General features: G+C 40.9%; 1 protein-coding gene across 1 annotated transcript; it reads right to left on the reverse strand.

The window, feature by feature from the left end:
- Nucleotides 1-6: 6 nt before the first annotated feature.
- Nmi (N-myc and STAT interactor) lies at nucleotides 7-23,052 on the reverse strand. Its single transcript, XM_034495364.2, has 8 exons — nucleotides 22,910-23,052; nucleotides 12,643-12,730; nucleotides 10,742-10,837; nucleotides 7,466-7,628; nucleotides 4,475-4,581; nucleotides 4,202-4,388; nucleotides 1,523-1,629; nucleotides 7-343 (listed from the first exon to the last, which is right to left on the reverse strand). The coding sequence occupies exons 2-8, from the start codon at nucleotides 12,724-12,726 to the stop codon at nucleotides 143-145; spliced, it is 945 nt and encodes a 314-aa protein (XP_034351255.1). The 5' UTR covers nucleotides 12,727-12,730; nucleotides 22,910-23,052; the 3' UTR covers nucleotides 7-142.
- Between the last annotated feature and the right edge of the window lie 2,879 nt (nucleotides 23,053-25,931).

Genomic DNA, 25,931 nt, shown 5'->3' on the forward strand with positions numbered 1-25,931 from the left:
TAGAGCTCAAAACGAAGAAGAATTTTAAGACTCGGGAACAGATTTTACATCAAAGAATAAGAAGACACTGACAAATTAATTTTTTTAAGGAAAACAATATTTTGTAAATGTTGGCAGTGATTTGAGCTCAAAGCTATAAGTTTCATATGGTGTCTCTGGTCTCTTCTTCAAAATAGGCTGCGAAGGGCTGATCTAGAGAACACTTGACCACCTCCACTTCTCCCCCTCCGTTATTCTTCCGTTGGAAGTGGATGTTGAGTAAGTCCTCCCCAGTCTCCTCATCTACAGCAATGCCTTCTAAGCCGGTCAGAAGCACTGTCTTCTTGGACACAGCTGAAAACACCTAAGGAAGAAAAAAAATAAGCTTCTGAAAGAAAGAGCTGAATTATTATGGTAACTGAAGAGACATGTTCAATCAAGAGAATGCCAGAAAGGAGACTTGAGTTTGAGAAAGCTGACTCTGAGGCACTGTGAAAATAAAGGGAAGAGAGCATCTCAAAGGACAGAAAAGAACAGTCAGTCCACGGGCAGCCAGAGGCGTGATTGGTTGGCAATACCAAGGACCAGATGAATGCTGGAGGATTTAAAAATACAGACTAAGATATGGGTTGTCAGCAGGTGGGGTGACACATGCCTGTCATCGCAGAGCACTGGAAGCTGAGGCAGTAGGATGGTGAGTTTGAGGTTAAGTTATATGGCAACCCTGACTCAAAAGAATGTGGGTGACAGGAAAATGGTAGAGTGGTTACAAAAAAGTGCTTCCATGAAGTCCAAGACTCCCCCCCCAAAAAAAATGGGGTGGGCAGGGGGGATTGTGTGTTATAGTTTTCAGAAAGTCGGTAGACAAAGTAGGTAGGTAGCATTGCCATCCAATATCTGAGGAGGAATAGGAAATGGGAGTGGGTTTAAAGTAAAAGGACGTTGAGTGACATTAAGCAGAATATTGTCTGAAGTCCAGTGATTGACAGGCACACAAGAAAAATATTGCTAGTTAAGTCACTGTTTATAAAATAAGGATTGATCATACCATCTGACTGATTTCAGGGGTTCTGAGGGTGTGGTGTCTTTGTTGTTTTCATACTGGGATAGAGGCTAGGGGCTTGCACATTCTAGGAAGATCTTCTACTTCTGAGCTATAGACCAACCCTCTGTCCCATGCCATTTTTCTACTTCTTATTTTGAGACAGGATCTTAAGGTTGCCCAGGTCATCTTTGAATTCATTAATTTAGCTCAAGTTGGCACTGAACTTGAGACCCTCCTGCCTCAGCCTCCTGAAGGCTGGGATTCGGGGAATGTACCACCAGGCCTGGCATCAGTTTTTAAAATAAGGTACAGCTTTGCACTAGTATATTGTTTATAAATACAAACTGGTTCTGAACCAACCAAGCAAAACCGAAGTGAAGAAACTGCTTTGATAGCCCTCAGTGAGAAGATGCATATGACAACACTGTTCATTCTATGGTCTGTGTGGATGAGATGCGGTACTAGGCTAACAAGCTGCAGGAAGGGAGCCCACTCTACCTGGTACTTTTCCAAACGCCGTTCTATAAATGGAGAAACCGTAACGCTATAGCACTTCTGATTCATGTAGAAAGGATAGGTTTTCTTTTTCAAAATCTTGTCAGCAACTGAAAAGTAAACAAAAAGAAAGTTATTTTGCTTTAATATCACAAACATGTTTAATCACAGTTAAAACTTCCCTCCAAAGGAATACTATCAAAATAACCACTGAAGTGAGCAGTTCATTTCTGAGAAACTCTATACTCTATATTGAAGACTTTTCAGTAATAATTTTGAAAAATACAAGACTATACAATAAGGAAGCTGAGCTTTCTATCGAACAGCCAAATATAAAAGAGACAAATGTTGCACAAATCTATTTTATGAAGTACTCAGAACAAGAAAATTCGTAGGGACAAAATACGAGAGGGATACCAAGGACTGAAAGAGGAAGTGGGAAGGGGGTGGAGTTTTCACTTAAGATGATAAAACGATCTGAGGATGGGTAATGGTGTTATTATCTGCACAATATTGTATATGCTTTTACTTAATGCCACTAAACTGTACACATTTTTTTCAATTAGCTTTGTGTGCACCTGTATGTGCATGTGTGGATGCATGCCATGGTGTACAAGAAGTCAGAGAACAACAAGGAGGAATTGGTTCTCTCTGTCTACCCTGTGGTTTCCAGAGGTTGATCAAGTAAGTGTTCACAGGCCTGACAGCAGACACTCACCAGCTGAGCCATCTCGAGACCCCTAAACAGTACAATTCAAGTGTTTCAAATGCTAAGGGGAGATGGGAGCAGAGGAGGGAGGAGGGAAGGAAGAGTCTCCGGCAAATGGGTCTGCCTCAGCCCCAACTACACTGGTTGTAACCTGTTGCAGCTTGGGCTCTCCTGAGAAATGCAACTGGTTACAGCATCTACCTGGTTATAGTAAGGCCATAAGACACTACTTATGAAGTGACCAGAATATCTACCTTCATAAAATTTTATACTCTTCCAGAATTACCTAAAACTATAACATTGGCTGGACACCACCTCGAGGAAGGACTCCCCAGAGAGCACCCAAGCTAACTGGGTGTCAAATTATATTGTGATTTATAGCTGAGTTTCTCCTGGTTGTTTCTAAATAGAAGAAATGGAGCAACTAACATCAGTCAGATAAATTAAACTCACAAATTTGGAAAATTTAAATCTTGATCCTTGACTATAAAATTCCACTAAGTGACTCTTCATCTCAAAGGCAATATATTAAGGCTGCCCTGAAGACATCCTCACTTCAGACTTTTTCACTATGACACACCCATGGAGAATTCATAAGCATTACCCAAAGATGCCAGTCAACAACATAGACCCTGTATAAGTCTGAGCTAGACCCTCTACATATACCTTAAGACTGTGTAACTTGATGCTCTTGTGGGACTCCCAACAATGGGGGTGGGGCTGTCTCTGATTCTTTTGTCTGCTCTTGGGATCCTTTTCACTGTCTAATGGATTGCCAAGTCCAGCTGTGCCCAGTCTAATTGTATCTTCTTGAGCCATGTTGTTCAGAGGATATCCCTGGGTGGCCTGCTCTTTTTTTTTTTTTTTTTTTTTTTTTTTTTCTTTTCTTTTCTTTTCTTTTTGGAAGGGAGCCAGAGGAGGAGTTGACCATGGGGAAGGGGAGGTGTGGGAGAGACTGGGAAAAGTGAAGGGAAGGGAAACTGTGGTCAGGATGTAATGAATGAAGAATAAAAGACATTTAATAATAATTTTAAAAAGACATTAATTTACCAGGAAAAAAAACCTAATCAGTCCATATTTTAATGGCATAGCAGGATTTCTATTACTTATAAATTTAGGAAAGGCTATAAAACTATGCTAACAAGAAGAGCAGAGGTGTGCACCATGTATCAGCCAAAATCGCTCTATTGCACACCCACTGTGTGATTTTAGGGGCGTTACTCATCTTCTCTAGACCTCTGCCTCCTGTCAGTGACATGAATGTATCACTTATGTCAGAGTTATGAGAAGGAATGGTGATGATGAAAGGGGGTGGGGGTATACACATCCATCCAGTGTCCTGCCTGACATGTGATCTCATGTTTGTAATTGTAACATACTCAGGAGCATTTAGGAAATTGCTTTTTTTTTTTTTATAAGAATGAGAAAACGGGCCGGGCAGTGGTGGCGCACGCCTTTAATCCCAGCACTCGGGAGGCAGAGGCAGGCGGATTTCTGAGTTCGAGGCTAGCCTGGTCTACAGAGTGAGTTCCAGGACAGCGAGGACTACACAGAGAAACCCTGTCTCGAAAAACCAAAAAAAAAAAAAAAAAAAAAGAAGGAAGGAAGGAAGGAAGGAAGGAAGGAAGGAAGGAAGAAAGAAAGAAAGAAAGAAAGAAAGAAAGAAAGAAAGAAAGAGAAAACGCCAACTGGGCCGGCAAGATGGCTCAACAGATAAAGGTCCTCAGGATCCTCATGGTAGCAGATAAGAAGCAATAGTGCAAGCTCTCCTCTGACCTCCACACTAGCGACATGGCAGGCCCACAAGCAACCACACACATACACATGCACATTAAGTAAATAAACAAATCCAAGAAAATAATTTTTTTAAAAGAGTGTTCAAAACCAGAACCCACCCCCAACTGTCAGGTTAGTGCATTTCAAATATACAAACAGCAGGAATACTGCAATGGGCCGGCGAGGTGTCTGTGTACCTCCAGCTTCCACAAACGTGATGACAGCTCTTCTGGACTTCCTGTCATAGTCCACACTTTCAACTTCACCGCCGCCATTCTTGGACTTACAGAAGCTCAGCTCCAGCTTGTCCCTTGTCTGCTCCTCAGAGAGCTCATCAGGAATTCCCATAACATTGATCTTCATTTTAGAAATGTCCACATGAACCTGGAGAAGCATTTCATAGTCACAAGTATCGATAAGAAAAATGCCTGTGTCCAACAGAGTGGCCAGGGCTTTAATGATGGTCTCACCTGGAATCTGACTCCTGCATTTAGTGGGACTGGATGTGCAGAGACCTTCACCGAGGTGCCTTCCATCTGCACAACATGCTTCCCCATCGATATCACGTTCTGTGCGACTGAAACAGAATTTTACAAGTGTTCATTCATGATATACTGAGAAAACTGCTTGCTTTTTATTCAAGGGCAAGTTATTGTCTTTTACATTTTCTTCAATTTTGTTTTATTACGTGTGTGTGTGTGTGTGTGTGTGTGTGTGTGTGTGTGTGTGTGTGTGTGTTCTTCTGAGGAAGCATTTGTGTAAAGGTCAGAGAACAACTTGTGGGAGTTGGTTCTCTTCCTCTAGGATGTAAGTCCTAGGGATGGAAGTCAGGTCTTCAGGCTTGGCAGCAAATACTTTGACCTGCTGAGCCATCTTGCTAGCCCCGTATTCTTCAGTTTTAAAGGATCAAATCTTAATAATTTTCCCCCTTTGGGATTTCCACTTTATACTAGCTTATCGCCGAAATAGAAAAAGGTCATTGTCACAATGTATAAGCAAAAATGGCAACATGGAAAATTTCAATTTCTAAATTTATCTTAAAGGATGAATCTACCTTTTTTTTCCCCTTTTACAACATAAGCCTAATAGCTCTGCAGATTCTTTATCCTTTTGGTCCAGCCATACATGCCTCCTTTCCAGAGCACTACCAGGGAATTCCTCTAATACAATAAATTCTTAGTCCGAATGTCCTCCCTGTTCTGTAAGCTATAAATTCTTTTGCGAGCCAGCATCATTTGATAACCAGTTTTCTCTTACTTTATTCTATGCCATGCTCATACATTGCTAGCAACAAAGAAAATTATCTTTTTTAGTCTCTGTCTTTCAAAAAAAAAAAAAAAAAGAATATATTACTTTGCTTTTTTTTTTTCCACACTCTTTAAAACACTGAGAGTCCCATGGTCCCCATCACAGAGCAGTCTCACTTCTCCACACAGACCAGAGAGGCTCTGTAATATTAACTACACCAAAGCCAATGAAAGTTCTATGAACAATGCCATACTCAATTAAACGTATGTTGGTAGGTGTTTCTCCTTAATTTCGTGCTATAACTTTATATAAACACTCCAGCTGTTGATATGTGAAGTCTCTTATTCTAATTTATCATGAAGATAAGAGATGCTTACTCCCTCTATTATAAATGCCGTGTGTGATTATGACACTAGGGAGCACACCATGGGCCAAGGAAGAAGCAAGGCGGAAGGGAAGGACCTTGTTGGGTGGGAATTCAGGCTCCCTGGACCACAATATGAGTCTAGAGTTTAGATGTTTTGTTTTGTTTTGCTAATGGCAACAGATGACAACAGAAACCCTCACTGAAGTAATACTCAGATGATCCTCTCCTTATCCCCAAACCCCTAACATCTGGTGATCTGACTCAACAGAGTGGAACCTTGGGATCCCAACTTTAGTGACTATGGTTGTCAAAGCAACTCCTGTTTACTTCCGTTCCCCTGGAGCTGCTTCTGGCATGGGGACTTCGGAACCACATCCAGGGAGCAAGCAGCCTCAAGGCTGCTCCTGAAGCGACTCCAAATTCCAGCAAGCCCAGGTGACTACCATGCAGTGACTGCCATTGCTCCCATGTCATCCCTTATCTCTGCCAGTAATATCCAGTGACTGCCCATGTCCAGCAAAGCTTCCCTTCAGTTGTGGATTCCAGGGGGAACAAAATTACCCTATGGGTGGAGGCCTCATCTGTCTGTCTTGACTTATATGCTTCCTTTAACATTTATTTTCAGGTCAGTGTGATGGGCCAGATGCCAGAAGACACAGGTTAAAATCACAGATTCTAAAAATCTATACCTTAAAGGCCTCCAAGGAGCCCGTGAGCCCATATCGGAGCTTGGCAGTACCAGACCATCGGTAGCCTGCCCTCAGGAGTGTCGGTCCTGTAGGAAGTGCTCAGGCCCTTAGGTACCCTCTCAGCTCTGGAGTTCAGCAACAACATGAGAATGTCTGTTGGTTGTATGCACTGTGTGCACATTTCTCATTTCATACACAAAGAGCTCATGAAGTCAGGGTATCACAAAGCCTGTCATCAAAATCCAAGGCTTATAAAGTGAGAGGACGAAGCTGGCACTCCAAGCCAAATCATGCTCAAGAAGGGAGCCAAGCTCTGCTCATCCTGTTCCGAACTTAGCCAACATCAGCATCCATCCACATCTCTCATTGCTGGCTAATTACTGGTTAGCCAGTTTACTAAGTCACTTAGACATCCTTAGAATCTATTTTCTTGCCTATCAAATACACACAAGTATCTTTGCTGTCCTGTGTACAAGTATGAAATGAGACGTCTCAAAAAAGACCAGGAGAAGTACAGTCTACTACTTTTACACTTCTAAAATTTTATTTACTCATTTTTTTTTTAATTTGAGACAGGGTCTCACTATGCAGCGCTGGCTGGCCTGAAACTATGTAGGCCAGGCCAGCCTCAAACTCACAGAGATAGGTCTGTTCCTGCCTCCTGAGTGCTATGATTAACACTGTGCACCACTACGCCTGCCAAGTTCGACTTCTTTATAGCATTATTCTAACATTCTAATATGCTTATTATCATTTAGACATATGGACTAGAAAGAGGCTGACATTGGATATCCTAATTCCTATATTTTATTTCCAGAGTCATTGCTTTTTGATTGTGTGATAAACATGTGTCCTTTATTATCATTGCACATAAGACATTGTCAGTACTCCACATTACTATATATATAATACTATATATTGCATATATATATATATATATATATTACATCATTATATATCATAGGTAATATACCCACATCTAGTACACCTAATTCTTGGTATATTGAGACTATCATCTGCCACAGAACGCCACTATGAGGATAAGAAGAAACAGTAAGCACAGAGATTGTAAAGTGATAGCCAAACACCTAGGGAAATCTTTGAAGATCTGGATGCATACAAAAGTGACATGGTCATGTTTTTAAGATCAGCCATACCTTCTTCCTTCTCAAAGGTGATAAGCGCTTGTCCTTTCTGTAACTCATAGAGAATTTGTGAGCTCACTTGAAACGAACAGGAGCTTTCTGAGAAATGGCCGCCGTCCTCGGGACTCTCCACTGAGGTGAATTTAAGCTTTCTTTCTGGTATATTCTCTTTCATCTAATTAAAACAGATGTGTTTGATTAAAACCAAACCAAGAAATAACTTAGGCCTTCCAATGACAGTATAATCTAGTCATCCAATGATTCGATCTCCACAGACGTTAGAGCTTCATGGGATATTATTGGCTGTGATCTTACTTAACATCTAATTGCTTCTTCCCGTGTAACCTCTCAGTAAGGTAATCGAATACTGATCCTTTAACGCCATTTTATAAATGAAACCATAAGCATATAATCCTCTCCCTTTCCCTAACCAATGTTTAAGCCGATCAATACCATACAATGTCCAATTCCAAAGTGCCCACTGCTTATGGAAATAAGTACCTTTTACATAACTGTGCCAGTAACACACAATCTCAGAAGCCAGTTGCTAAAAGCTGTGTTTGGTTTCATGGTGAGGAAGCACAGGAAGTGGGGTAAGCTTCCGGCTGTGCACACTGTGGGGCTCCTTGTATTCGTTCAGCTCCATACACGTGGCACACAATGGCATGTACTGCCAGTCTCTTTCCCTCTCTCATTTCCCTCCTCTCTAGCTATGACATCGTTTCTTTAACCCAGCAAGTCTCCTTCCCCTCACACCTATGGTGACCCCTGAGTCTTGAGCATGGGCGGGAAGTCATTTACTGGAGCAAGGCAATTTATCAGGGGATACACCACTGAGGGAAATGGCGCCCCACCCCCACCAAAGACTGTCAGTACACTCTCAGGGTCCCTTTTCCCAGTGGTGGTGAACTGCTAACTGCTCGATCTTGGGCAGATAACCACATCTCCATCGAGTTCATGATGGCCATGTCACATCCGGAAGACATCATTTTACTGCTTATATCCCTGCCCTCTTGGCTCTTACAATTTTTCCCACTCTCTTGAGCAACACTCCTTGAGTCTGCATTGGGAAATGTAGGTGTTCCATTTAGGGCCAAGGACTCTATTACTAAGGGTGATTTTTTTTTTAATGGAAAACACAGATAATTTCACTTTTTTGAAAGATTCCTGATATATCATATATGATATATATGATATGAAAATTGCCAAAGTTAAATTCTAACTTTCCCCAAATTTTCAAAGAACTTTTTTAGTTTGTTTTTAGTGGGGTTTTTTTGGGGGCGGGGTGGGGTGGGGGAAGGGGGCAGGAATTATGTAGCCCAGGCTATCCCTGAACTCAGGATTCTACCTCAGCCTCCCCAATGCTAAGATTGCTGATATGGGCGCGTCATCATATCTAATCTACCTATCAGCTCTTAACCATTTTCATAATTTAAGTTTATGCAACAATGAAGCAAATTTGTCAATAAGAATCGTAACCCACAAAATAAAAGTGAGTGGTTATACTTACCTGTTGAAAATTATTGGTATCAACAGATGTCTAAGTATGCATAAATGTACCAGTGAGTTATATATGTACACATATCCATTCACCATGGTTATTTTACACACTGAAATAAAATGTGTTCTAAGAAAGAGCTGCGTGATATCAATGTCAAGCAGTAATAGTCAATGAGTCTTCAGATGATTTTTAGTCTTTTTTTTTTTTCCCCAGAAGACGCGGGAGCAGGAGCGCGGGACTCGAACGCGCGCACCAAGAGACACAACGCGCCCTCTGCGGGCGGGCGCCTTAAGGGCTGAGCCACCGGCAGTTTGCTCAGATGATTTTTAAAACTTACTATACCTTTACAAGGAATCAGCAGAGTTCTAGTTACAGTAGCCTAACTTCCAAACAATCATCCAAGCTTGCAGAGAGGCAGGCCAATGATGTAGAAACACATAGTATTCAAACCTTCTGACACCAGAGTTAGACAAAGACAAAAATATATCCCACTTTGCGTCCTCTAGGCTGGTAAGGTTTTTTGGTCCACTAGGCTGGTAGGGTTCCCAGGGCCTTTTGATCCGGCCAGAGCCAGATGAGAAACCAAATACTAACAGTCTTGTGCCTGGTCACCCATCTCATAAACACAGGACATCTTATCTCCCAGAAACAAAAATAGTGACAGTTTCAATGCTGTAACAACCTGGTTTCTCAGGAAGAAATAGGGATAAAAGCTTAATAAACAATTCAAACATAGGAAAATTTAGAAGAGACTTTAAATGACAAAGATTAATATATCCCCAACTTGTTTGCTCTGAGACAAGACATTGTATAGCCCTGGCTGGCCTAGAGCTTGCTATGGAGACCAGGCTAGTCTCCCACAGGGATCCCTGTGACTCACTCTCCTGAGTGCCAGGATTAAAGGTGTGAGTCCCTATGTCCATATTATGTCAAACTCCTTAAACTATAAAATTCATTTAAATTACTTGAACACCTTAGATGAAGGCAGTAAGTACAACCTGTGAGATGACTAAACGTTTATTCCAAAAGTAATCTACAATAAGCAAGGCTCCAGTTTTTATTTTTATCTTTTATTAATTTTGTTGAATTTTGTTAAGTTTTATCATGGTGTCCATACGTAGTAAGAAAAAAACATGTATCACAAGCATAGTGCATGAGGAAATCATATGAAGCTAATACCCAGACAACAGAGAGAACCACTAAAATCCTCCTGGTTTCCTACGAGTCTCACCTGCCTCCAGAGTGAACCTCTATCTTGCTCAGAACATGCTTTATTTAAATGGGAGCATATAGAGCCCTGCTCTGCCTGTTGTGTATCCATGTCATCTTTGTCAATTCATCTCCCAGAAACAACATTGTATACAATCGCTATATACAATCGTTTGTTCTCATTATGGCATAGAATTATATACAATCTGTTTACTCATTATAGCATAGGATTCACTTGTATAGCTACACAGTAATTTATTACTTCATTCCACTATGGAAGAACACTTGGGTTGTTCTCCCTTGGAGGCAATTACATACAGTGAGCGGCCCAAGCCAGACATGATGCTGCACCCCTTTTATGCCAGTACACAGGAAGCAGAGGCAGGTAGCTCTCTGTGAGCTTGAGGCCAGCATGGTCTACATAATGAGTTCAAGACCAGCCAGAGCTGGTCTCAAAAACAAAAACAAAAAAACCCTGGAGGTGAGAGGGTACAATGCTTTGCAGTTAATCCTGTATAACTAAATCATTTTTTTCATGTACATGTCCATTAAACAGATATATAAAATAATCACAGTACTTGGAATTCTCTGGCGTCCGATTGTAATTCAGCTTCAAGTTTTTTGATCTCCTTGTCTAGCTCGCTGTTTTCCCTCATGATTTCATGAAGTAATCCCTAAAAAATAGCAAATAATTGGAAAAAATTAAAGACCTTTAATTAAGTTCCTTTTTCTAAATTAATTAAATGCCAATCCCCCTACCCTAAGCCCGGGCAGCCTCTCAGAATGAATTTGCCCACATTAATTGTGCATTTGCTCACCATCTTATTCCACAGCCCAATTAGTCTTCTATTCCTACTAAGATATTTAAGCTCTATTATATGAACAAAGAAACTGATATCTTCCTCATAGACCCAGAAATCTTTGTAATTAAGCCAAGGAATGAGACCCAGACATTCTGGACTTAGTTAAATACTCCTAAATTATCTGAAGCTATAATATGACCTAACGGTACTCTAATCAGAACAGACTATACTGAGGCAGTTTTTTGTTTGTTTGTTTGCTTTGTTTTATTTTGTCATCTGTGTTAAACTTTTGTGGTTGAAGTGGTTAATTTTTATTTTTTGTTTGTTTGTTTGTTTGTTTCTCTTATCAGCAATGATTCCAGTAGTAGCCAGTTGTTTTAAAAAAACAAAAATTCCAGCCTTCGAATTTTTACCAATGAAGACTCAGGATCCAGATGCTGAGGTGAGCTAGGTCAGGGAGGCAGAGAAAGCACCCAGCTGACCTTCCTACTCTACCAGTGTCTCAGAAGATAAAAGCCCCTCCTCCTTTCTCTTTACTTATATTTACTCCCTGTCAGCTGGTTACTTGCTCTGCCTCTTGACCTAGGGTTGACTTTAGCTCTTGGGTTAAAGGCATGTGCTAGGGCTGACCACACCACAACAAGGTTTTTCCAGTTCACAATCTTGGGGATCACAATGTGATCAAATATCCTCAACAGTAGCCAGCTGCTTTGACAAGCCAAATATATGCTTTGCTAACAGCTCTGAGCACATGGGCCTCTGTTTCCACTTGGGTATCATTGGATATTGTTCACACTTCACTTCCTGGTATAAACTCAGAAAAGGAGATGAGAAAACACTTTATTTTTGTTAAGAAATGAAACAGGAACACAACTTTCAGTGTGAAGCTTTTACAATAAAGCAAATATAAGGGGTTGTTTGTTTGTTTTTGTTTTGTTTTGTTGGTTTTTTCAAGATAGGGTTTCTCTGTGTAGCCCTGGCTGTCCTGGAAGTCACTCTGTAGACCAGGCTGGCCTCGAACTCAGAAAGCCACCTGCCTCTGCCTCCCAAGTGCTGGGATTAAAGGCATGCACCACCACTGCCCGGCTGTAAGGGTCTTTTAAAAAGTCAAACAGCCTTTATGATGCCAAAGACATAAAGCGCACCTCACTTAAAAATGAATAGAGTGTTAAAGAATATGAGACTTTAAAAAGTGGACTAAATATACTTTGCAACATGATATGCCCATAAGCCTATGGGAGTCAGGGAATGGAATGTAGTAGTGTGAATCAGAAATGTCTTTCGTGGGCTCAGGTATGTGAACACTGGTTCCAGTTGGCTACACTGTTAGAGAAGGTTGTACCGCCTTGCTGGAGGAAGCCATCATTGAGGGAGAGCTTTGAGAGCCCCCGGCCTCGCTCCATGTCCTTTTCTCTCTCTCTCTCTCTCTCTCTCTCTCTCTCTCTCTCTCTCTCTCTCTCTCTCTCTCTCTCTCTGTTCTGTGTGAGAGTGAAGATGCTTCCTGACTGACTACTTTCTGTCATGGCTACCCCCTCCACACACACCATGGACTCTTCTTTTGGACCTTTAAGGCAAAATAAACTATCTCCCTTAAAAAAACAACAACAACAACAACAATAACAAAAAACCAAATGGGCGTGAGCCGTCTGCCTGTGTCTTCTACTTATCCTTTTTACCGTGCTTTGTTCGACTCTCATAACGTCCATCTCTGGTGAGCACTCGTCACAAGCTTGCTTTATGTTGTCTTTATCAGCATCCATTACTCTGTAATAAAAAAATAGAGGGCTTTTAAAACAGTATACTACACAAATTCACGAAAAGAGAAGTAACAGTTTTTATCCTTCTATGGAAGAAACTTGTCTTCTTTGCTTTGTAAGTTTTTCCTATCTTCAAAGTCTTGACTGCCATGTGACTTACAGCCAAATGTCATCTGTAATTTGAAGAACTTCACATCTCTAGTTGTATAGGAGGGAGCTCAGTAAAGGCACGGCTGACACAGCTAATACATCAGCTGTAATGTATTTATTTTATGTATATGAGTACACTGTACCCCTCTGCAGACACACCAGAAGAGGGTATTGGATCCTATTACAGATGTTTGTGAGCTACCATGTGGTTACTGGGAATCGAACTCAGGACCTCTGGAAGAACAGTCAGTGCTCTTAACCACCGAGCCATGTCTCCAGCCCTGTAATGTCGTTTTTAACCCAGTTTCTATAGCAGTTATTAAATTCTCTGCTAGATTTCATGCTATGTTAGAATACAGCGACACATAGTAATATATCAATATTTTGAGACTGAAGACACAGCTTAGAAAAGAGATGCTTTTGACCATCATGACAACTTGAGTTCCATCTCTGGAACCCTCAAGGTGGAAAAGAAAACTAACTTATATACATTGTCCTCTGGCCTTTGCATGCATGCTGTAGTGCCTGCACACATATGAGTGTGCACACACATGCACACATCAACACACACTAATAATAAGATGACCTAATAAAAATAAATTAACAGTTTACTCAAATATTCTGGCATCCATTTTTCAGTATACTTGAAGCTGCATGCAATATACTTTTCAAAGATTTTAAGTGCCCAAATTCTCAGTATTCGTGTAAGAGAAACAGAAAAAAATCTATGTTTTGAACTAAAATGGAAAAAAAATAGTAAAAAAAAAAATCGCCATGCCTTAGTTTACCCAATGTGAATATAGGACTATCAGAAAAACAAGGGATCATGGACCATCCAGTGCTTTCTAACTCTGTTCTCCAATAAAAAGAGCCAAGAAGCAATGGCCGACTCTAAATGTGGCACAGGAAATACACAAGATATGCCTGAAATAGTTTGAGATGATGGACAATTTAAAGGCACCTTTAGAAATATGACAGAAAAAAAAAAAAGACCATAGTGAATGAGCTTGCAGTGCTCGAAAAGCCATGCTGATCAGGAGCCTGATCAAGCAAGGATCATACGTGGAGGATGCAGACAGGGATTTCCACAATAGACTACCAACTCATTCCACAAAGCCAGCATCACTCTGAAACCAAAACTGAATAGGGACACACAGGAAATAAGGAAGTCTCTAGACCAACAACTCGAGTGAGCACACAAGCAAAAATTCTCAACAAAGGACTTGCAAGCCAAAGTCAAGAACATTAAGATCACATACCATGCATGACAAGTTGGTTTCCTTACTTCAACACACACAAGCCAATGGATGTGATACCGCATGTACATAGGCTTACAGTCAGAAACCACAGGGTCATCCAAATCAATATTGACAACATTTCAACAAAGTTCACCCTTTCAGCATAAAGGCCTGAAGAATCCAGGAATAAAAGAAACATGTGTCCCCTCATAAAGGTTAAATGCAATAAGCCTACAGCCGATGTTATATTAAATGGAAAAGAACTGGATACATTTTCTCAAAATATCTGGAGCAAAACAAGGATGCCCACCCTCTCCATTCCTCTTTAGTAAGGTGCTGGAACATGAGACAGACAAAAAGGATACAAATATGAAAGGAAAAAGCCAAAGTATCCTGAGCTGCACATGACATGATTCTTTATTAAAAACATCCAAAAGACTCCACCAGAAAACTCTCCCATCTGATACAGCAGTTCTCAATCTCTTTGGGGGTTACATATCATATATTTATACTACAATTCATAACCATAGCAAAAGTACAGTTACAAAATAGCAACAAAATAATTTCATGGTTGGGGGTCACCACAACATGAGGAACTGTATCAGAGTTGCAGAACTCGAAGATGGAGAACCACTGATCTGATGAGTAATTTTAGCAAGGCAGCAGGATATAAACCATGAGCAGCTTGCCAAGCATGATGGTACAAACCTTTAACCCCAACACACAAGAAAGAAGTAAGAAGGATCTCTGTGGGTTGGAGGCCAGCCCACTATGTGCGGTGGGTTCTAAGTAGACCAGGGCTACACAGTTAAGACCATATCTTAAAAAGTAAATATTTTTAAATGTCAGCTTTTCTGTACAAACTAGCAAAGAAGAAAGAGAATACAGAAAGAGAGAGAGAGAGAGAGAGGGAGGGAGGGAGGGAGGGAGGGAGGGAAGGAAGGAAGGAAGGAAGGAAGGAAGGAAGGAAGGAAGGAAGGAAGGAAGGAAGAAAGGATTCACAGCAGTTTAAAAATACCTAGGAATAAATCTATTAGCAAAGATAAATAAGACATTTAAATACAAAACACACCTCATGCTCATAGATTGGCAGAGTTAATATTGTGAAACTGATTATGCTACAATTCGATTCAATGCAAATGTTCACCAAAATCCCACTGACAATCGTTGATGAAAACAAAACAAATGTCCTAACATCCACACAAGCATCGAAGGCCCCAAGTAGCCAATGAATGAAAGGACAATACAGGAGGCAGCACAGTCCCTGATCTCAAACTCTATTAGAGAAAACGACAAAAGCAGCAAGGCGTTGGCACAAAAACAGTTATGTGCACCAATGCCATAGAATAGAGAACTCAGAAGTAAGCCTGCACAGCCACAGTCAACTAATCTTTGACAAGGTGTCAAAACATTTGTTTCAAAAGAGAAAACGAAAGAAAGAAAAAGACAGAGAGAGCTTCTTCCACAAATGATGCTTGGAAACCCGGATGGCCTAGTGAGTGACATCAAGTCCTTAAGTCTCACGCCCATACAGTGATCAACTAGAAATAGATCAAAGGCCTTAATTTAAGGTTTGAGACAACGAAAGGAAAACATGCAAAATGATTTATGATGCAATGCTGGAGTCAGGACGATAAGGAGTTCAAGGCTAGCCTCAGCTGCAAACATACCAAATTCAAGGTAAGTCTGGCTGTATGAGATTTCTCAAAAGAAAAATTTTAATGATAAACAAGAGAGAAAGAGAGAAAGAGAGAGAGAGAGAGAGAGAGAGAGAGAGAGAGAGAGAAAGAGAGAGAGAGAGAAAGAGACTCTATAAAGGATTCTAGTAGCACAAGAAATATTCCCAAGAATTAACAAATAGAATTGCATATGCATGAAATTCAGAAGTTTCTGCACACCAAAGGAAACAATCACTAGTGTGAAGAGACAGCCTAACAAGCAGAAAAGGATCGCTGGCAACATAGTCTTCGTCTTAGTCAGGGGAATCATATCTAGAATACCCAAGGAACTGCAAAAATTAAATACTAAAGCCCCAAATTATCCAGCCAATCAATGGGCTGATGAATAGAACATGCTGCTTTCAAAAGAAGAAATACAAGTGGCCAAAAACTTATTGAAAAGGTGTTTAACACCCTTAAAGGTCAGAAAAGGGCTAATTATAAGTGTTCTAGATTGCTTCTCACCCCAGTCACCATGGCTACCATCAAAGATGCTGACAATGACATGGGGAAAGATGACCTGTGGATGGGACTGAAAACTGTGCTGTCACTTTGGAAATCCTGCTGTGAGTGACTGTCCTCCTAGTCAAGCAACTGCAGTCTTGGGCTTTCAGCTGTGTCACAAACAAAAGCTTGTCCCAGCTGGACTTGCCAGCTTCCTACAGCCCTGGGGATGTGGAGGGCTGTCCCAAAACCTCACCTGAGTGTCCAGCCACTCCCTACCACCTGTTGTAGGTATCTCTACCTTAAATGCTGTAACCTCAAAGAGACAGTAGAATAAATGAGAGGAGTTAGCTCCTTTGAGACTATGGGGAAGCCCTCAACCCTGCTGGGTCAAAGCTTTTCGGGTGTGGCCTGCAGGGGAAGAGTATTCATAACCTCTCACCTATGCTCTGTGAGGAACGCATTGGTTTTCCAGTGTGAACTTGAGCAGAGTGATGCTAGATTTGTTGCTTGGACCTTAGGGAAAATAGCAGTTGTTTTTGTCTCTGCTGGGAAGGAATTTTAGCAACAAATCAGTATGGATGTTCCTCAGTGAGTGAGTGAATGAATGAATGAATGAATACTACCATATGACTCAGAAATGCCTCTCCAGGGTACATATACAAACCCAAAAGATCTGAGACAGCATACCTGTATACCCATAGTCTGCTACATGATTACAGTAGCCAAGGTATGGGTCCAAACAAGACATCCATCAAAAATGAATGGATAAAGAAAATGTAGTATAGATGCAATGGAATTGCATTAAGATATAAATACAAATAAAATTATGGCGTTTACAGGAAAATGGATAGAACTAGTGATCAGTATATTAAATAAAATAAACCAAAAAGATAAATGCTACCTGTGTCCTCTCATGTGCAAGATGTGTGAGTGTGTGTATGTGTGTGAAGAAGACTATAAATGATTTCATGGGAGAAGGGCAGGGAAGAGTAATGGAATATGTGTGATGTGAAAGATAAAGGCTAGGAAGAAAGGAACATCAACAGGTGGGAGGGGAGGGGTGAGAGCAGAGAAAGAGGGGGATAAGAGGAAACCATAATGACATATATGTAAAAAAAAAAAATGCCATGATGGAATCATTACTTTATATGTTAACTTTAAATTGTTATTTTTAATTTTTAATTTTAATTTTTAATTTAATTTTTAATTTTTAATACAAATCAAACAAAAGATATGGGGTAGGGAGGGAGGGAGGGAGGAAGAAAGAGAGAGAGGGAGGAAAGAGAGAGTGAGAGTGAGAGTGAGAGCGAGAGCCATCAGCGGGCTGGAGAGGTGGCTCAGAGGGTAAGAGCATTTGCTGCTCTTCCGGAGAACCCAAGTTCATTTCCCAGCATCTACACAGTGAGGGCATCCCACACCCGCTTCTGACCTCTTCTGTATATATGTTATGTTATATATACACGTGTGTGTGTGTGTGTGTGTGTGTGTGTGTGTGTGTACACTGTTATATATATTATACACATGTCAAGGTTCAGCCTCAGCATGAGGAGGGTCCTGAGAAAGGCAGGAATGGGAGTGGCACTAATTCAATAATGACTCAGAGTCAGGAGTGGATGCAGCTGTCAGCTCAAGTGCTCTCTCTTTGCCCAAGGATTCTCAGCATTCCTCCTTCCTCTCCTTTCTTCCTTCTCATTCTTTAGCCTTCTCTCCTCTCCTGCTTTAGACTTTCCCTTCTCCACCTTTTACTTTCTCTCTTCTTCTCCTCACTCTTTTTCCTTCTCTCTTCCCATTCTTTAGCTTCCTCCTTTCTTCAAACCAGAGAGCCTGAATTCGGTCTTTTATTTGCTAAAGTTACATCTTCAAGACTTTGAACATGGTTAGCACGTTAATTCTAGAAATCCTTAAACTTACATGAATTCTATGAATCTTGGCTCATTAATTCTAATCCCTGCTTCCTTAAAACAGAAACTAAACACACAGCAAAAGCACGTTTCCTTACAGGTTTAGAACAGCCTGTTCTTCATGGGTCTCTGGGCACAGCTCTTATGGTTTCCTGGTACAGCAGGCAGCAGTCTTTAGTAACTACTTCATGTAAGAACAAAAAGGTAACAGACTAGGATTAAAATTTCTTACAAAGTTTTTAAAATTTATGCCAGTAAAGCAGTTAGCAATATTTCCAATATCTCTCGAGACACTATCATCTCCAATTCTTCAAGTAGCCAGGAGAATAAAGGACTAATTTTGTTATATGCTTATACGTCATCTTTTAATTCTCTAATCTTCATTTCCTCATTCTAGCAATTCCATAGCCTCGCATAGCCTCCTTCTGATACCATTTGTTTCTAGACTGAATACAAGCCTTTCTCCTATAAAATAAACCCATCTATCATTTGCTTGGGTTGTTTGTTTGTTTGTTTGTTTTTTATAGATTCCTTCTTTTCCTATCCATAGTTTTTCTTCTGGAAACCACTTTATCCTTGAGGTCCCTAAGTTCACCCCCAGCTAATTAATGCAACAGTCATTAGACTGGAGCAAAATGTATCTCCTCATGATTCCAAATTCAAGGCCAAGTCTGGCAATGAACTATTTATACAAAGGCCCAAGTAGGCTTTTATGGCCTCTGTGGTTATGTTGTCTAGATCCTTTCCCATGGCCTTAAAGGCCAAGCAGAAGGCCTGCTCTTCATCCTCCAGAGCCTCAGGACCACTTCCATTCCTCATTCCTGGGAACCACATCTGTTTCATTTATTATGACATGATTAGCTCTGAGTAACGGGGGGAAGTGCATTGCCCAGAAAGAGAGATTAAAAGTAAAATAGAAGAGACAGTAGATCAGTTTCAGGCCAACAGCAGTCATCAGCACACATGGGGACTGTGGGGATCAATGGCCTGGAGATGCTCCAGAGGCAGAAACTGTGTCACCCCTCACCTTACACAGCCATGTTGGACCCAGGGTGTGTGTGTGTGTGTGTGTGTGTATGTATGTGTATACACATACATACACACATACACATATATACATACACATACACACAAATATATATGTATACATATACGTATATATATGTACATAAACATACATGTACATATATGTATATGTATCTATATACATGAATATGTGTATTATGATAACATATATAAAATATGTTATGAAAGTAGAAGGGAGTAAATATGAAAAGAATGCAGTAACACACATGTGAAAATGTCATAGAGCAAACCGTTTCTTTGTATGTATGTATGTATGTATGTATGTATGTATGTATTTTGTTTTTCAAGACAGGGTTTCTCTGTGTAGCCCTGGCTGTCCTAGAACTCACTCTGTAGACCAGGCTGGCCTCGAACTCAGAAATCCGCCTACCTCTGCTTCCCAAGTGCTGGGATTAAAGGTGTGCGCCACCACTGCCTGGCTCTTAAAATAAATTTTAAACAAAAGTAATTTCACAGTGGAGAAATCCAGCACAAGTGACCAAGATGAAATGATCAAAATAAATACTAGGCAAAATCAAATCCTGTGGCTACTGATGGGCTGGACTAGGCTGATGAGACCTGCAGAGTCTGAACAAAAGCAGGAAGAGGCAGAGACAAACTCAGAGTTGGATACTGTCTATGCTACAATTTGACTGTTTGACTTTTTATTTGAGTGAATTTATTTTTCAAGGAAGATGGAGAAATTTCCAGATTAAAGGAAACTACAGAAACATAATTATATTCACTCAATGATGCTCATATTGGGACAAATGGTAAAATCATTAGAAGTTAGTGAATATCACAAATTAATTTCTTGATTTTTCAGACTGTCCTATAGTCAAAAGGAACTTCCACCCTTTTAGTAAGAAATATCCACTCAAGTACTACAGAGTGATAGCTTCAAATTTTACTCCCAAATAATCCAGAGAGAAAGACCATTTTATATGACATGCAACTTTTCTTTAAGTTTAAGATAGTTCCAGATACACTCTTTAAAATTCCATAGACATATACATGCATCCGAGATCTGACAGTCTAACCACAACGTAACCCTCCGTCTTATGTAATCAGATCCTTAACTCGCACAGATCTCTTCACAGGTCCTTCACTGCCTCAACCTCCACCAAACGGAATCCTTTGGTTCTTCAAGGGTCATGGCAAACCTCCATTAGGTTCCTAAACCTTCTCTGACCTCCCCAGAGGACACTAGTTCTTCTTTATTGCTTACAGGGCACTTTAATTATGTGTCATTTTCTTTGAGTAATCAACAAAAATCTAAAAGCTGGGCCTACAGGCAGGCACTCCTGTTTGCATTTATGGCAGGAACCTATGCAACCAAGAACTCTTCTGTGTTATACTGTGTATTTTATATTGGATTTTTTTCTGCCCAAGAAAATATATTCATATATATAATATATATATGAATTCTCTTATTACATTTCTTAAGAAACTACAGCATTGTTTCTAAATATTGTTATTAAAACACCAATATTCTTTTTTTAAACATTTTTTAGATTTGTTTCTTTCTTAAATTCATTTATTTATTTTCTATATTTGAATACACTGTCTTCAGACATACCAGAAGAGAGCATGGAGTCCCATTACAGATAATTGTGAGCCACCAAGTGGTTCCTGGGAACTGAACTCAGGACGTCTGGAAGAGCAGCCAGTGTTCTTAACTGCTGAGCCATCTCTCCAGCCCAAAACACCAATATTCTTAAAAGCTCTTGCTGTAAGTGGTCTATCGCACAGCGCCCCCAGAATATCTTCATCATATTTCTCATCTGAATATCTTCCCTTTCAAGCAATCTTACAGTAAGCAGAAAAATGACCCCTTCAAAGGCATCCATGTTCTAGTCCCAAGAACTTGTGAAAATGTTAGATTACACTGCAGAGAAGATTTAAGGCTGCAAACTGAATTCAGGATGCTGATTGTAAAATACAGAGGTAGGAGCTGGAGAGATGGGTCCAGGGTAAAGTGATTGCTGGGTAAGCACTGGTACTTACCCATCCTGGGAAAGGTGTGATGATGTCCTAAAACCCGCTGTCAGTCTAGCCAAGGTTCAGGTCCATTGAGAGACCCTGACTCAGAAATTAAGGCAGAGCAAAAGAGAAGAAATACCCAGACTTCCACCTCTGGCCTCCATAGGTGCATGCTCAGGTATGTACACATATGTGTGCACACATACACACACACACAAACACACACACAAAATATGGAGCTCATCCTGTATTGTGTGTGAAAACTTAACATAAACCAGAAGGTCCTCTAGAGTAAAAAGGAAGGGATGATACCAGAGTTAGACTGAGATAGGAGGCAGAAACATGATCAGAGAAGTTAGACTGAGATAGGAGGCAGAAACATGATCAGAGAAGCAATGCTGGTCCGACTTTGGAAATGAGAGACTGAATGCTGAGCCAAGCAAAGAGGGCTGATCCAGAGGTAGAAGGGATTCATCTCAAGAGCTCCCAGAACAGAAGACAGCTCAGCAAGCCCCTTTACCCAGGGAGACCTGCAGACGCCTAACACACAGACACACACAGGCACACATCTAATTTTAAAATGGTACTAAAAGTAAATATTTTTAAATTGAAAAGTGTGTGCATACATGCACCTGTGTGTATAAGCCACCAAGGCCATGTAATTTATTATGGCAGTAAACTTAAAAAAAAAACAAAACTATCTCATTTTCCTAAGGATATCATGGTGGAGGGAAACACAGAGTTCCTGGCAGCCTAAAGAAAGAAAGAAAATATAATGTATCCAATGTCTTACAGACCAGAAACAGGTCAAAAGATGGATTCAATTTTAACAATTAAAGGATCTTAATTGTATTTTTTTTACAACCAGGGGACACTTGATTGAATAAGATAGAGGAAGTGGTCTGTCTGAGTGTAGTGGCACAGGTCTGTAGCTGGAGCATCAAGAAGAGTTCAAAGCCAGCACAATGTAAATAGAAAGCAGTCGCCTCAAATGTTTTCATTGCTGTGCAGAAGTTTGCTTTATAGGCAGAGAAGAAAGTTTAAAACAGCAGAAACTGAACTGATGGATTCAAAGTTAAGTTCTTTGCCGTTACAGGGCCAGGGAGACCGGAACAGAATAACTGATCAGTGAATGACCAAGAGCTCTTTGTGGGGATTAAAGGAGAGGTGATTTCACTGTCTGGCCCAGTGGAACCTGGTGATTTCCCACACTCCTGGCTGGACAGGACACAGGAAAAGTTTCCTTCAGAGGCACACAGGTTAGCTTGGGTGCCTCTGGAACAGGAGTCCTCTTAGTCCAAACCAGTGGCCTCCTAGAACTTTTATTGGATATTCTCCCTTCAACATCTTCTTCCAAAGAAAAAAAAAAAAAAAATCTTACATATTCTGAAAAAGTGAGGCATGACTATAGAACTCAGCACATGCCAAGGAAATATCAGTAACAGTCTTCCTGAGAAATCCATTTTACTAAGAATACTCTGGAATCAGTCCCAATGACTATAAGTTTCCTTTTCCCGGGATGGGAAGCAACCCAAGGTCGAAGCGCCTGGAGCTAGAGAGTTTTCAGGCAGCGCACTGGGGACCCTGAGACCCGGGGCTGGGAGCCGCCGCCCTCCGCACGCGGGGTGGAGGATCCCTGAGCGCGGGTAGCGGGACCGGAGGGGCGGATGGGATAAGCACTCACCTGCTCCGCCGCGCAGCTCCCGGAAGCCGGCGTCTAAGAACCGAATCCCACACAAACCTGGCCTCTGCGACGACGAGCAGCGCTCAGTCACAGGCCTTACTTTCACTTTCGTTTATTTTAAAAACAGGATGCTTCTGCTCCATGCCCTGCGGACTTCGTCCCGGGCGCCATTGCTGCTCTTTCTATATTGGCAGTAATTCCAAGAGCTGCTTTGAAAAGCTTATTTGTGGGCATTGCGCGGAACGCACTGTTGAAAAAACTGGATGGAAACCAGAGCTCTCTATGCAAATCCTCTCTTCATAATTTTCTAGACGGTTATTAAGTTTGACACCAGCACAAGATAGACCAGGAAGCTGGGAAAGCGACTTCCTGGGTTGGATTTTATGGCCCTTTAAAGTTTTCTTCTAAACCTTGTTTTTGATGTGAAGATTTTGTAAACAAACACATTGCTACATGTGAGCTTTTCCTTGGCCAGAAAAAATAGCTGGCTCCTGTCAAGAACGGTAGTGTCCCCTGCCCCTACACCAAGAACAGCTAGGCGGCACATGAGCACAGAGCTATGGAAGGCATAGTAACCCATAGCTCTCTCTGTCTAAAATGACGCATTGGCAGAAGCAAAACTCTTTCCATCAAGAACAGTGATGGGACCGCCCGGTTGGTGGTGTCACAGGCCCTTAATTCGAGCACACAGGAGGCAGAGGCGGGAGGATCTCTGTGAGTTTGAGGCTAGAGTTCCAGGAGGTCGGTGAATGCATGTGATAGGACCCTGTTTACAGTAACACCAGGGCCACATAGTGAGACCTTGTCTAAAAAAAAAAGTAAATGTTTCTTTTGTGTTGTCAGCCCAATTAGAAAAAAACAATTGGTCTGCAGTGGCTAATGCACGGGGGGGTGGGGGGGTGGGGGGGTATGAGATACCCAGGGGTGAGCTCCCCCTTCTCAGAGAAGGGGAGACTGGAGGAGATGCGAGAGTGGGACGGGGAGGAGAGGGAGAGTTGATGTTGGGATGTAAAGTGAATAAATAAACTATTTATTTAAAAAAAGAAAGAACAAATGGCCTGGGTATTACTTAGGTTTTCTTCTGAATTTGAGTGGATGCATAAATATGTCAATTAAAACTCATAAGAGGTCATTGGTTTGGACTGAGATCCAGAGCAAAAGGGAAATCACTTATGCTGAAATCTAAGGCTGCCAAAAAGAAAAGCTATTCTTCCAAGAAATCAGATGAGAGATTACAGCCAAATCCCTAAGCAAACCAGTTTTACATGGCAGAATAGCAGCTTTAACCTTTACAACACAAGAACTTATGGCCTTTGGGGTGCTAGAGAGATTGCTTAGTGACTAAAGGCACTTGATTCTCTTATAGAGAAACTGGGTTCTATTCCCAACCCCACCAACCTGCTGTCACTCTGGATGGAGAAAATGAAGGCCCTCTGTGGCCTCTGTGGACAGATACATGCAGGCAAAACACAAACACATTAAGTAAAAATAAATCTAAAAATGTGGGGTTTTTTAACAGCATATTTCTTTTTGTGGGGGGGGGGAGTTACATTCTTCAGAAACCTTGTTTTTGTTTTGTTTTGTTGTTGTTTGGTTTTTTTTGTTTTGTTTTGTTTTTTTTTCTCTATAAAATGAGTAGCTGCCCAACTTGTCAGAGTCTGGTTCTAGAATCACAAAAAAATCAACTTGGTTTGTCAACTAAATTTGTTGTCATTTTTGTCTTTTGACAACCGTGAGTTATTAGTTCAGTATAATTTTTCTTCTTGTCTTATTTTTGTTTTGGAAGAATATGCTGGGAGACATAAGAATGACTACAAAAATCTAATCTAATACAGACTTAAGGAGAAGCTAAGGGGTGGGTGGAGAGGAAGCTTTGAGACACTAGCATCTTTTCCTATTGTAGGTGTTTGGGGGGAAGTGAGGTACCACCGGAGCTTCTAGGTGATCCCCTCCCATCTTTCCCTCTCATCAAAAAGTGGGATTGCAAGCAATACAGACATTAGTGGGCCACTGCATCTGGCTTTTTTATCTGGACTCTGGGATAGATCTAAGTCATCAAGCTTAACAGACAAACATTTTTGCCTCCTGTGGTGATTTGAATATGTTTGGCCCATGGGAAGTGATGCTATTAGGAGGTGTGGCCTTGTTGGAGGAAGTGTGTCACTGTGTAAGTAGGCTTTGAGGGCTCCTATGCTCAAGCTCTGCCCAGTGAAGAAGAGTCAGTCTCTTTCTGGCTGCCTTTGGATCAAAATGTAGAGATCTCAAATCCTCCTTCTCCAGCATCATGTCTGCGTGGAAGCTGCCATGCTTCCTGCCATGATGATAATGAACTGAGCCTCTGAAACTGTAAGCCAGACCCAACTAAATGTTCTCCCTTATAAGAATTGCCTTGGTCATGGTGTCTCTTTACTTAAATGAAACTCTAAGACACATAACTAGTTTATAAACTATGTCTTTATATATAATTAGCAATGCTACATGTTTGATTTGCTTTTAGAGAGTCAGAGTGTCCACTAGCCTATTGAGAGTCTCAGGAGTACTGCTGGGGAAATTAAGCACACATTATAATTTTAAACTTTAGCCTGGGCATGGTGGTACACACCTTTAATCCTAAGAATCAGAAGCCAGCAGATCTCTGTGAGTTTGAGGACACCCTTGTCTAGTTAGCAAATTCTTGGCCAGCCAGGGTTGCAGTAATTAATACAAGGATACAGTGAATAACTATAATAATAATTTTATTTTACTCAACCCGGAATTTGGCAAACTACTGTAGTCAATCATTTCTTTTCAAGAAACTAAAATTTTAGTTAACTATCTGTTTGTGTTTTTTATATTTGTTTACAGTGTTAGAGATCAAACCTGTCTTTACATGTACCAAACCAATTCTCTGCCACTGAGCTACAACCCTAGCCCCAAAACCTTGGGGAATTTCTGATGGAGCATTTGAGTACTCCTTATCACATTCCACCAAATAATATATATAAATTAGCTGCCAGTGTCTGCCAGGTACTCATGAATGCAA

Source organism: Arvicanthis niloticus, chromosome 2 (assembly GCF_011762505.2).
Source record: "Arvicanthis niloticus isolate mArvNil1 chromosome 2, mArvNil1.pat.X, whole genome shotgun sequence".
Taxonomy (NCBI): domain Eukaryota; kingdom Metazoa; phylum Chordata; class Mammalia; order Rodentia; family Muridae; genus Arvicanthis; species Arvicanthis niloticus.